The sequence below is a fragment of the Lissotriton helveticus genome, chromosome 6, assembly GCF_964261635.1.
Source record: "Lissotriton helveticus chromosome 6, aLisHel1.1, whole genome shotgun sequence".
NCBI lineage: Eukaryota > Metazoa > Chordata > Amphibia > Caudata > Salamandridae > Lissotriton > Lissotriton helveticus.
Window position 1 is genome coordinate 1,407,820,577 of NC_136067.1, and position 12,224 is coordinate 1,407,832,800.

At 42.8% G+C, this 12,224-nt stretch overlaps 1 protein-coding gene across 9 annotated transcripts in view; it reads left to right on the forward strand.

The window, feature by feature from the left end:
- BCLAF1 (BCL2 associated transcription factor 1) overlaps positions 1-9,369 on the forward strand; it is a 366,498-nt gene extending 357,129 nt beyond the window's left edge. For 7 of the 9 annotated variants that reach the window (XR_013596232.1, XM_078649194.1, XM_078649198.1 and 4 more), the window contains 2 exons: positions 8,529-8,741; positions 8,952-9,369. Coding sequence is in view for 8 of the 9 variants with exons in the window: in XM_078649194.1 (XP_078505320.1) it covers positions 8,529-8,741; positions 8,952-8,957 (219 nt within the window). In the remaining variant the exon portion in view is untranslated. The remainder of the gene's footprint in view (positions 1-8,528; positions 8,742-8,951) is intronic. The other 2 variants (XM_078649197.1, XM_078649199.1) reach the window with 1 other exon arrangement.
- Positions 9,370-12,224: the final 2,855 nt, after the last annotated feature.

Genomic DNA, 12,224 nt, shown 5'->3' on the forward strand with positions numbered 1-12,224 from the left:
ACTCATTACATTAAGCCTGAGTTGCATTTCAAGTCGAAATTAATTTAACTTGGTGCTGTGTGCTTTGTTGACTTTAAAACTCCTGTGCCTATCCGGGCACACGTAGCCTGCTCCACAAGACTGCTTTCTGCCCTCCTGGAGAGACGTGCTAACGACTCTGAGGAGGGAGAACAAAATGGGATGGCAGGCCAGGGAGGTGTTGCCTCCCTCCTCCATGAAGCCACCCAGGTGTTAGCCCCCAAAAGTCAGGCTTCGCAGTTGAAGCAGCCTTTGAAGTGCAGATGTGGGACACCAAGAGTGAGGGCTGCCCCATTGTTGAGGTAGACAGGCTGGCACAGGGAGTAGAGAGTGGAAAACAGTTGCCAACGCGATTTTCCCAAGGGTGTGTAGACCTGAGGTAGCCACACCCCCGGGGGTGGGCTTGGGAGGTCTGTACTCCAGGAGAGGCGTTTCACTGAATTCGGAGTGGCCAGCATGGTGCGTCCTGGGATAGCCAGATTCCACACACTTGGTAGGAAGTGGTTACTAGGTGGGGGGGAGCCTTGTAGCCCATTGGCTACCGACTGCATTATTCCCTGAGGGTACTTTCTGAGCATCCAGGGGGCACCCCTGGCACCCAGACCTTAGACCATGACAGACTCAGAAGAAGTACTGAAGGACTGCCCTGCTGTACCAAGGGACCAGCTAAGAGAGGATGCACACACAAGGAAAGAATCTGATGCACCTTGTGGCTATTGAAGGAGGGACGGTTTCCTGCTCAGGAAGAAGTAGTCTCCAGAGCCCATTCAAACCAAAAGCACTCCCAATGGCTAGTTGACTGTCCTCCAGTTAGCAGCACAGGGACACAACAGCTGAAGAAGCCTGATGGGGAAAGCTGGTAGCCAAACGTGTTGCTGGGACCCTCAGGAGGCAAGTTATAGTCTCGGGCAGGATTGGCCTGTGACCGCAACAACAGGCGACTGACAGGCCAATGGCGACTGTACTTCGGCCAGATCGGAGAGGACTTCATGGGACGTTGACCCTGCAACCAGGACCCCCTCACCATCTTTGTGGACCGAGGAATTCCTGCAGGAAAACCATGTCGCATCCACAGCATCCATAGAGCATCCTTTATCCCTTGCATCAGGACCACTCAAAGGAGTCTATTGCAACATGGATAAAGCGCCTGGAACTGTTGATGGACTGCTTCTCCTATGAAGATAACTTTTCTTGAGGACCTTGCTCGTCCCCCTGACAAGCTCCTTCCCATTGTTGGGCACCCCAGGTTCTTCTTACTGACCGCATTGAAAGACACTTAATTAAGTTTTCTTTTAAAAAGTTTCTAAGTATCCAATTCCTTGACTTTGCCAAGGCATGTTCGCAGTTTTGTGAAATTGCACTGATTTATTATTGCTTGTAAAATCTATATCTCTGGAACCCTCCGGTGGATCTTTTCATTCTAGTGTCAGAATTCTTATAAAAATGCATCCTATTTTTAGGTCTCGCACCTGGCGACGCAGCGCGAAGCGCTGTCGCCAGCAAGATCTATTGTTCCTGACTTGCCTCGGAAGGGAGACAGGAGATGGGCACGCGCAGGGCGAATGGAGGTCGTGAACGCGCTCGTAAACACGCACGACACGCGATGTGCACATCTCCTGTCCCCCTTCCGTTCTCGCAAGCCACAGAAATCGGGTCGGGGCTAACCTCATAGCCATTATATGAGAAACGAGCATTTGCAATGCAATAGGTGTTGCATTTGAGAGGGTTTAAGCATTTGGCATTGGAAATGGCAATGCCTTTTATTTATGTTTTAAAAAGCAACAAGTGAATAAAAGGCATTGCCATTTACAATGCCAATAGCGCAAACTCTCACAACTGCGAGACCTATTGCCTTGCAAATGCTTGGTATAAATTGGTGTTGGATTTCTTCAGTGTCGTGTCGATTTCTTCTTCAATTCCTTTGGTGTTGTATAAACACTTTTTGCTCTATGTAAACCATACTGCTCAGTGCCCATCTACCCAGGATTGAACTGAGGGTTTGACCGACAAAACCCAAAGGTCCTAAAGGGTTTGGTAAGTGTATTACACAGTGAGGTTGCACTACCGCACCATATAATACATCCCATCCTCACCTTTGAAAACCTCCAGGTGTTAGTCTGGATCGAGAAACTTTTCCATACCAATTCCCTCCAGTGCCAGCAGGTGGTGTTATGTGATGTCATCACCACATGTCGCTCCACCTCGTGTGGATGGGACGTCGGGACCAGTGTACATATGTCGCCTACTAGCGCTAGTGTCTGTTATTTTGTGAGCCAACCGGCATCGATCCGAAGCTTTAACTGTTGTTGTGCAAGTTTGGCAATTTTATTTAAAAATCATGCTTTTTGGTGTGCTGGGTTTAAGCGTTGGAAGTGTCAGACAGTTGCCGATTTCGTTTTCACGTGATATCTGCTTGTGGTGCCTTGATACTGGCCACAATTTGCATTCATGTTCGTCGTAGGCCAAGATGCACAAGAAGGACATCCGTGACCTTGAGACGAAGCTTGCAATCAGTAGATGAGTACGTTGAAGACATGTTCTCAGTCGTCTGTGGTGCGGTTGTCCCATTCGAGAACAACAGCAAGGGCTCGCTGTTCTTCTTGAGGCCATTCACAAGAGCGACCTTCCTCTAAATCAATAAAGTTCAAACGGATCCATTAAAAAATCTAAACATGGCTGTCCTAGGTCATGCCGATTGAACCATTCGGAGTCGCATGACGCACCTAGCACCTCTGACAAAGACGCTACTCCCATTGCTGGGCTGGATATAGCATCTTTTCTGTTGCGCCTTCCGGCAGATCTGGTTGCGATGCCATATCAGCTGCAGCAGCTGAAAAAAGCTATGAACGTGTTCTTTAGTGCTGTTCCGGATCCGTTTGGGGTGGCGTCAGCCTCCACGGATCTGAGGAGATCTCTGGTTACTCATGCGTAAACTGATCGTTTTTTGATGGCAGCTGTGCCTTTGGTAGGAAGAAGAAAGTCCCTGTTAGAGTGTTGCAGACTAGGATCGCTGGAGGGACAACTCAAGGAAGGTGGGAAAGTGTATCCTCTATTACAGTGAGATCTATCAAAAAACAATCTACCTGGCTCTATGACCTATGCAGTACACTATAACCAAAACAGTAACTGACAATGATACAAACAAAATTATAAAAATACGAAAAGTTTAATATAAGCCTCCCAACTGGGTCACATTCTAAAACATAATTCAGACATTTAAAATAACATTTCGGATAGCATCAATTATTAAAAGGTTGCAGTCAAAAAACTATAAAAAAAGTCGACGCGGCGTTTCGGTGTCACTTAATCTTGGCACCTTCATCAGGACTTTAAATCATTTGACTCCGTATCTATAAGTAAATGACACTGTTTTAGTAAACTTGTGTACTGCATGTTATACAAATACTCATTATTTACCTAATTGTTATCTAGACTTTACATAAAAAGCTGTCAATCTACTCACACCTCCCTCTGTTCCCAAGTCTATACTCATTTTACTATTAGAGCGACAGGATGGTACTACTAGTCATGAATACATTGGACTAAGTTGTTTCCACACTAATATTTTTGCCGTTGCAGAGTGGATATATCTACCTGTATCTTAGGTTGGGGCAGCTTTTTCAATTACTATCCACCTTGAAGCAAGTATAATCAATGATTGTGCCCGGTTCTTTTATTCGTCCGGTTCTTTTATTCACATAAAGTAACTCTGTAGGGAATACATTAACCAAAATTGACCTATGGTTTCTCACAGGTGCCCAAATAACCCCATAAGTCACCTTCTCCTCAGTGCTATTACCTTAATGATGGAACTTGTTTTTCTAAATGTGCACGGAGAGACCACCGTTAGAGATCGAAGTGGATTTTCAGGCAGCTATAATGATCTAGGTATAAAGAAGGGGGGTCATATTTCATAGGTCGCATATCTAGAAATAACCGATGATGGGACCTAACGGTCTCTTAACTTTAAATAATGACCTATCATTAACAACTCACCAGCTATCTTGAAGATATCCTTGGTGTATGATCTTTAGATGCGGTTAGGATAAAGTATCCCGCTGTTCAGGATTGTATTCCACCGTCACTTAAAAAATGGCTATGGATATAAAAAGGGAAACTAATTGTACTATCTTCAGTGATTTACTATAACCAAGTTAATAATCAAGTGCCTACTTCTTGATAATAGTAGATGCATAGGCAGTGTGCACAAAGGTTGAATCCAGTCCCCAATTAATCTAGAAACCGAAAATTCGGAGTAACTGTCAGAATTACTGACCGACTCCACAGGCTCTGATGTTACAAAGGGCTATAGTTTAATTACCACCCCTTGATAGATTAATAACGCTAACTGAAATTCTAAAGAGCAGACCCTTCATTTCACGTACCTTCTATTCAGTAGTCGGCCTCCCTGTCTCTCCGTGCTGTTTCCCTCATGTCGATGCGAAGTGAAACAGACGATGAAAGGGACCGCGTTTATATACTGTCGCTACCTCCCGTAACCCGGAAGTTAATTTAGTTTCGATGTCCGAGATTCGAAAGGACTTAAATGCTTGATTTCTAATTATTCAGTCCATATATTTCGAAGAGGACTAACAAATAATGTTTATACCTCTTTGTGTAACGATATATGTACAATTCGGGCCCCGGTCGGTTACTTCATTCCGAGGAACCGGAAGTAATTATAACTATCTCGGTTAATACAAAACGTAATCTTTTTCGATTCAAATAGTCCGGTATAGAGACGAAGTATGTGCCTATTGTTGGCAGCTAATCGTTACTAGGGTTTAATTCATTATAATCTAATTAAGCTGCCCCATTGACTCTGTCACCCCGTGCTTTACAGACATGGCGGCCATCTTGGTTTGGGAAGCTAAATCGGATTGTCATCGTGTATCCCGGTCAATGCAAAACATAATCTTTTTTTCAATTCGATTAGTCCTATCTAAAAACGAAGTGTGTGACTCCTGTTGGCAGCTGATAGTTACTGGGGTTTATTTATAATCTGATTTGGGTGCCCATTGGCTCAGGCACCCCGTACTTGACGAACATAGCGGCCATCTTAATTTGGGAAACTAACTACAATCGTCATAGCAAAAAATCTAAACATTTAATGACAGTGTTATACTCTTTCCACTATATATAATTCATAACTGGCATCAACATGTTTACTGACTAGCAGATAGTGAATTAGTAATATATCACATATTGTTTCATTAAAACATTCGACAAACATTATGTGCAATGTTTTATAATAGACAAGATGTACAATTTTATATTACACCAATATAATTCATGAGGGCCTCTCATATGAGGGAGAGAGAGCAAATAGCAAAAACACATGCATGCAGTAAGCTATATGTCTAATAATAATGATTGCCGTGTTGCTAACTCCCTGGTCTTTTGATACGAAATTCATGACTAGAAATAGTTAACCATTAAGGTAGATCACAACAAGACAGTTACATGCATTAGGCAAAATCAGCTTTTTATGTAAAGTCTAGATAACAATTAGGTAAATAATGAGTATTTGTATAACATGCAGTACACAAGTTTACTAAAACAGTGTCATTTACTTATAGATACGGAGTCAAATGATTTAAAGTCCTGATGAAGGTGCCAAGATTAAGTGACACCGAAACGCCGCGTCGACTTTTTTTATAGTTTTTTGACTGCAACCTTTTAATAATTGATGCTATCCGAAATGTTATTTTAAATGTCTGAATTATGTTTTAGAATGTGACCCAGTTGGGAGGCTTATATTAAACTTTTCGTATTTTTATAATTTTGTTTGTATCATTGTCAGTTACTGTTTTGGTTATAGTGTACTGCATAGGTCATAGAGCCAGGTAGATTGTTTTTTGATAGATCTCACTGTAATAGAGGATACACTTTCCCACCTTCCTTGAGTTGTCCCTCCAGCGATCCTAGTCTGCAACACTCTAACAGGGACTTTCTTCTTCCTACTGAATTTCCCCCTCCCTGATATACATCACTTTGGGGAACCTCCCTTTCTTTTGATGGTTAATTGTACAGCTGTGCCTTTGGACCTCTTTTCAAAGCTGTTAACCATGTCTGGTTCGGGTCCATTGAATCCGGCAATACCTTCTGTGGCAGTGCGTCTGACACCATGATTAAACTGATGCTGCTGGCTCCGTTACTGGCGCCATACCAACGTCACTGACCAATTGTAAATCCGGTCATTCTTTCGGAACCCAGTAGGCAGTTTATGAAGATCAGTTATGAGCTGGTCAGAAAACAGCCCTCTGAGGGCTTGTGTTCTCACTCTACCAGAGCAAGACTGCGACTGTGTTGCTAGAGCGAGGTGTGCCAGTCTTTGACATCTGCCAGGATGCTATGTTTGTTTCGTCCATACGCTCACTAAACACTACTGCCTGGATAGTCGGGTGCTGCTTGATTGGCATTTTGCCTTTAGGATTTTCTGGTCTGTCATTCCACAGACCCCACAACTTGGGAGGTACTGCTTTGGTATCTATTCAAAAGACGAGGCATCTGCTATCAGAAGGCTGTAGAAGAAAAACAATTTGCATACCTTAAGTAACGTCTTTTCAGGTAGAGACTCTATCTAACTTCAGATTCCTCGCCTGCCCCCAATCTGTGGAATGGCCTCTTAGCAATCTGTTGGTTATAAGTTTCAAATACTGAAAGTCTGCACACTGGTTCTATGATGGATTGTTAAAGCTTCATGTCTGTTGGCGGAGTACAGAAATAAAGTGACACCAGCATGAGCAAATGACACATATATATTGGTCCTGCGTCATGTCCGGTTGAGAGGGAGCGGCACAAGATCACAACATAGCACAAAACCACTTGCCAGTGCTGGAGGGAATTGTTGTGCAAACGTTTCGGGACCCAGCCTGACTCCTCGAGGTATTTAAAAGGCGAGGAATTTGCAGTTAGAGTACCAGAAAAGTTGCTGCGGTAGCTTGTTCTTCAACTTATTGCTGAGTGGGCTAGTAGTTCTCTTTATCAGATCTCCTATTCATTAGCCAAGAAGCAGCCTCCGGAACATCTAAGGGCTCATTAGACCAGGGCAAAGAATGCTACCGCTTCTTTGGTACACGGAGTATCTGTTTTGCACATCTGTCAGGGTGCAGCATGGGCGTCAGTTCATGCATTTTTGAACCGCTAGTGCTTTCGTGGCCAGGTCCAGCAGGGTGGCCCCTTAGCCATTCGCTTCTGCAGGACTTTTTTCTTTGAGTCCACCTTAAGAGGTATTGCTTAGGTATCTATTCACAAGGTGCAGAATCTGGTTAAAAGTATTCCCCAGAAGAACAAGTTAGTTACCTTTTGGTAACCATGTTTCTGGTGGATACTCTTACCGAACTTCAGATTCCTCACGGCACTCCCATCTCCCCTTTCTATGTGATGAACTCTTTAATCCATCTATTTTTTTAAAAAAAGTCAACATTTAGGGATCTGCACACAGTTATATCTGATCAATTATTAAGCTCTACGCCTGGCACCTTGGACAGAGACCAGCAAGAAACTGACGTCAGCGCACAGAGATGGCTCATGTGTGTGTCTCCGGTGTCATTACTGAGGTGGGAAATGGTTGATGCGGAGCTGCATGATGCCACCTGCTGGCGTGTCGGAGCAGTGCTGAGAAAAATGTCCAGAGCTTGACTGGTGCCTGTGGGTATTACAAGGTGAGAAGTCTGTAGTTACATAGTGTATCCACCAGAGAGAACATTCCCGAAGGTAAATAAGTTCTTTGGCAGCACGCACAGTAATTGTGACAGTGCAAAAACCTTGAGATTGGCACGAAAACACTGTAGGTTATTAGGCAGAAGGTTGGGGGCTAAATCTTCCATTACTGCCAGCGGAAAGTGGAACACACTTCCAGGTGAATTGCATTAGATTCTTTAGCCAGACAGCAATTGATGTTCTAGGGCTCTCACCACTCATGAACACAGCCTATATGGTTGGAGGAGGCACCCCCACTATCACTACTCTTCACCATAGTTCCAGGCCTCTTGCATTTTAGTCAGTTGTCGACCAAGTGATAACTAAGCCTGTGCTCTACACCCTTTTCGGAGCTTGGCTTGCTCTGACACCACTCATATATTTTTAGAACTCCAGCTTTTCTTGTTCTAGTAGATTTGAGGGGGAAATATCCTACTTCTGCAGCGAATTTAGTAAGAGTAGTGTCCGGACCCTCTCTTTGTTGGAATCTTCTTGTAAAAAGCGCATAGATGGTTGAACCTAGTAGAGGTTAAAGTTTTCCTTTTAAATGCAAAATACTGGAGTTTTTGATAAAACCCACATCTATGCACTAGATTAGCAAAGGTGTTTGGGAGCAAAAGGTTTCGCCTGTCTCCTGTAGTTTAACCCACTTGTCTGTTTCGTTGACCAATAATGTCTTTCAGAATGTGCTCCAGCTATTAGATTCCAACATGACGACAATGCTTTTTCATAGTGGTATAGTGGAACTGATATGTGAAACTTGGCGTTAGTGCTGAATTTGCCTGTTTGTCAATTATGTATTACAGCATGACGACCGGGATGATGGTATTGATTATTGGGGCAACAGAGGAAGAGGCCGTGGCATTTTTCAACGCGGCAGAGGACGGTTTACCTTCAAAAAATCAGGTAGCAGTCCAAAATGGACACATGACAAATACCAAGGGGATGGGCTTGTGGAAGATGAAGATGAATCGATGGAAAATGATGAAGAAAGAAAGGACGGTCGCAAAGAAGAAAAGGTAGAAAACTCTGGTTTGTACGTGAATTGAAGAACTGGGTGAAGTATACATTGGGTTATTACTAAAGGAAATGCAAAACATTATCGAATTATGATCAAGATGCCCAATGGCAAAGTATGCTTTTGGTATAAATATGTTTATGTAAATCTTCCACTTGAAGTTGAAGCAAAACAAGTTGATTGTTCTGACCAAATGTGTTTATTTTCACAGGACTGAACTAAGAATCTGAAATGGCGGAAGTCAGACCATCCAAACCACACTGTTGGATATAATTTCTCATACATTGAATGTAAACATTTTAGGTGACTTTTAATGTTCGCAATAGTTCAGAGAAACTGGAGATTTTTCTTCTAATCAGTTTGGACATATTGAGGGACTGTATGACGAGGAACCTTCTACAACAGAGCGGGAAGTTGAATACAGTTGTCTTCATTAACAGACTTTTAAAGAGATGCTTTTTAATGTTTATTTTTTGCATTTTTGTTTTATGCAATGTAATTCTGCTTTTTCAAACTGAACATCTGTGAGTTTTTCATCTTTGTTTGCTATCCTAAAAAAAAACATAGCTGTTCGCAATACATTTGTATATCAGTTTTTGTTTATAAATGATCACTGATATTTAAACCTACCTCCAACTCCTGTCTTTATTATCGCCGAAATTGACTTCATATACGATTTATATTCCTGCTGTCAAATGCCTCTTGCTTTCAGTTTTTGACAATCTAGACCACCTGTTCTGTGAGGAACTGTGTACTGATACATCTCAGACCACAGGAAGCGATATAGGAATGCAGCTTGCACAACATGAAGTACATTTTTTGGAGATCGACACATGGACACTCCACCACATATGATACACGCCTGCATCTGGTCTTTCATTCTCAAGTGATTGGACATATCTTCATGTAATGCAGATCATTGCTTAATTGTTTCTTTGTCTTTGTAAGCAAGAAGATGTTTTCTTCAGGTTCCCTATTATTGAGTAATCCTGGCTTCAAGCAATGTGTTTTTGTCAAGGTTTTTATGCACAGCTGAATTGCAAGTGCTGTCTAGCATCCAGTGCTAGCTTTGCAGCACTCTTCCGGGTACTTTATTCTGTATTGGATCTGAAGAACGCCAACAAAAGCATCACTTGAATGAGAATGTTGGAGCTCCATTGATGCCCAATACATTATTTCGTACACCTGTACTAAACAAAAATAAATTACAGAATATATCTGACCCTGCATTCAGCTTCAAGTGAGCCCTCTCAGTTGTTATTCTAGAGTTTAGCAGTAGTCAAAGTATTCTTACGATGATGGAGGATTTTCATATAAACAATAGGTGACTTTTTGATCAGGGCTGACTTGCCAGAATGAGCTTCAAGATTTTGTCAGGATTGCAGAGCTTCTACACAAACTGAAAGTGACAAAGAACTAGGAAAGATCAACCCCAGAACCCAAATGCAGTAGTGTGTCTAATATCAACATTCATTTATTAAGAACAAGACTTCAGGCAATAACACTCTCTATAACGCTCACAACAGGGTCATCATTGCCTACGATTTTCTACCACATGTCGTGTTATGCTAGTTTGTGTTTGTTGCCCAGGACTGTGCCCTCAGAGCAGCAGTAGGCATGGTGGACACTGGAAAGTCAAAATTACTATTCTAACTCCAGTCCTCGAATATTTGGCGGAAGTTATAAATTCTCCAACTATTTTTAGGACGGATTGAAAAATAGTATTTTTGAATGGGAGAAAGTGCTGCCATGAGGGCACAGCTCAGGGCAACAAGCTATGAATAACTTGTGTGATGGGAGTCTCCATGAGCTCTGCTCAGTTTATTACCATTTTTTCTCATTAGATTTGTTTATTCATCTGGAAAGACCGTTCTAACTGCATCTGCCACGATCTCGCTACTCAATGTCCGAATCAACAAACAAAGTACTTTTCAGACCTTGTGGGATGAAAGGACCACTTAGAGGACCCACATACTGTGTATTTATTGCCTCTATCCTTTACACGAAGTATAGGATTATAAAATGTGGCATACCTTTCCTTCTAAGACACTTAGATAGGAAGGGGAGGCTTCTTATGACTCCCGAAATTTAAATCTAAGGAGGGTTGATTTCTGAGGAGGATAGTGAGGATTCCTTAAAAACAGAAATAAGTAAGCAGTGGCTAACAGATGTAATTTTGAGAGACATGTGGCAACACAAATACCCTACTGACACAGGATATACTTTTTTCCCCACAGAACACCAATCGTATGCCCAAATTGTTTTTTTCTTACTTTCCCCCGCATTTCAAGGACGGCGATGGTGGTGGACATTGGTGCGGCAGCACTGTCTGATCACGCCCCTATTACCCTCCACTACACCCCACTACCACCCCACCAGCTCAACGGGTTTGGTACTTAAATGTTAAACTCCTCACCTATGATCACATGCTCACTGAAATCTCCACTGCCATTGCCTCCTTTTTTTTTTTTTTTTTTTTTGTACTAACGACACACCTGCCACATCTATTTCACTTTTGTGGGAATCCTTGAAAGCTGTTGTGTAAGGTAATTTTATCGCTATCGCATTCTGTTTCAACAAGACCAGACGTAAACTACACTCCCAAATACCGTCTAGGGTTAAGGTGTTGGAAGACCCTCATAAATGCACTGGTACCCTTGGGCTCTGCTGCCAGCTGACTGAAGCTCATAAATTATTGAAAGCACTAGACATGGGCAGAGTATGCCCTTTTGCGGGTCAAGCCGAAGTATTATGCAGGAGGGTACAAAGCAAGCCGCTTGTTAGCTCTCTGGGCCAAGGCAGTTGATTATAGAGTGCATGAATTACTATTTCTGATGGCATCCCAGAATAGCAAGATGAACTAATTACTTTGAAAGATTTTACTCTGCCCTCTATTCGGCTGACGATCTCTCTACTGATAATATTGTTAACTATCTGGCTGAGATCCCTTTGACAAGTATCCCCCTGACTAACCCCACTACACTTGATAGAGATATTACTTCTAATTAAGTCCTCATTACCATATACCGTTTGCATCCGGGTAAGGCTCCTGGACATGATGGCTATGGTGTAGAAATCTATAAGACTTTTAGTACGATATTAGCTCCTATACTGGGTGCCTTTATAATGCATTTAGCTCCAGCGGAAGCCTGATAGAAATGATGCAACTCGCCATCATTACGGTGATTCCTAAGGCTGATAAAGACCCTACATAATGTACTTCCTGACGACCCATTTCTTTATCAAATCTAGATGCCAAGATCTTTACAGGTGTTCTGGTGCATAGGCTAGCCCCTGACATGCAAGTTCTGGTATATCCTGATCAAGCCGGATTTATTCCGAAGAGGGGCTGCAGTGACAATACATGACGGATTAAATGGCCGACGCGCGCCGCGGGCGCGCCAGGGGCAAGCTCGTCCGTGACTGGACCACGCCCAGCGCCAGAACCCCTGGACCCTGCATACACCACAACGCCAGACTCCGA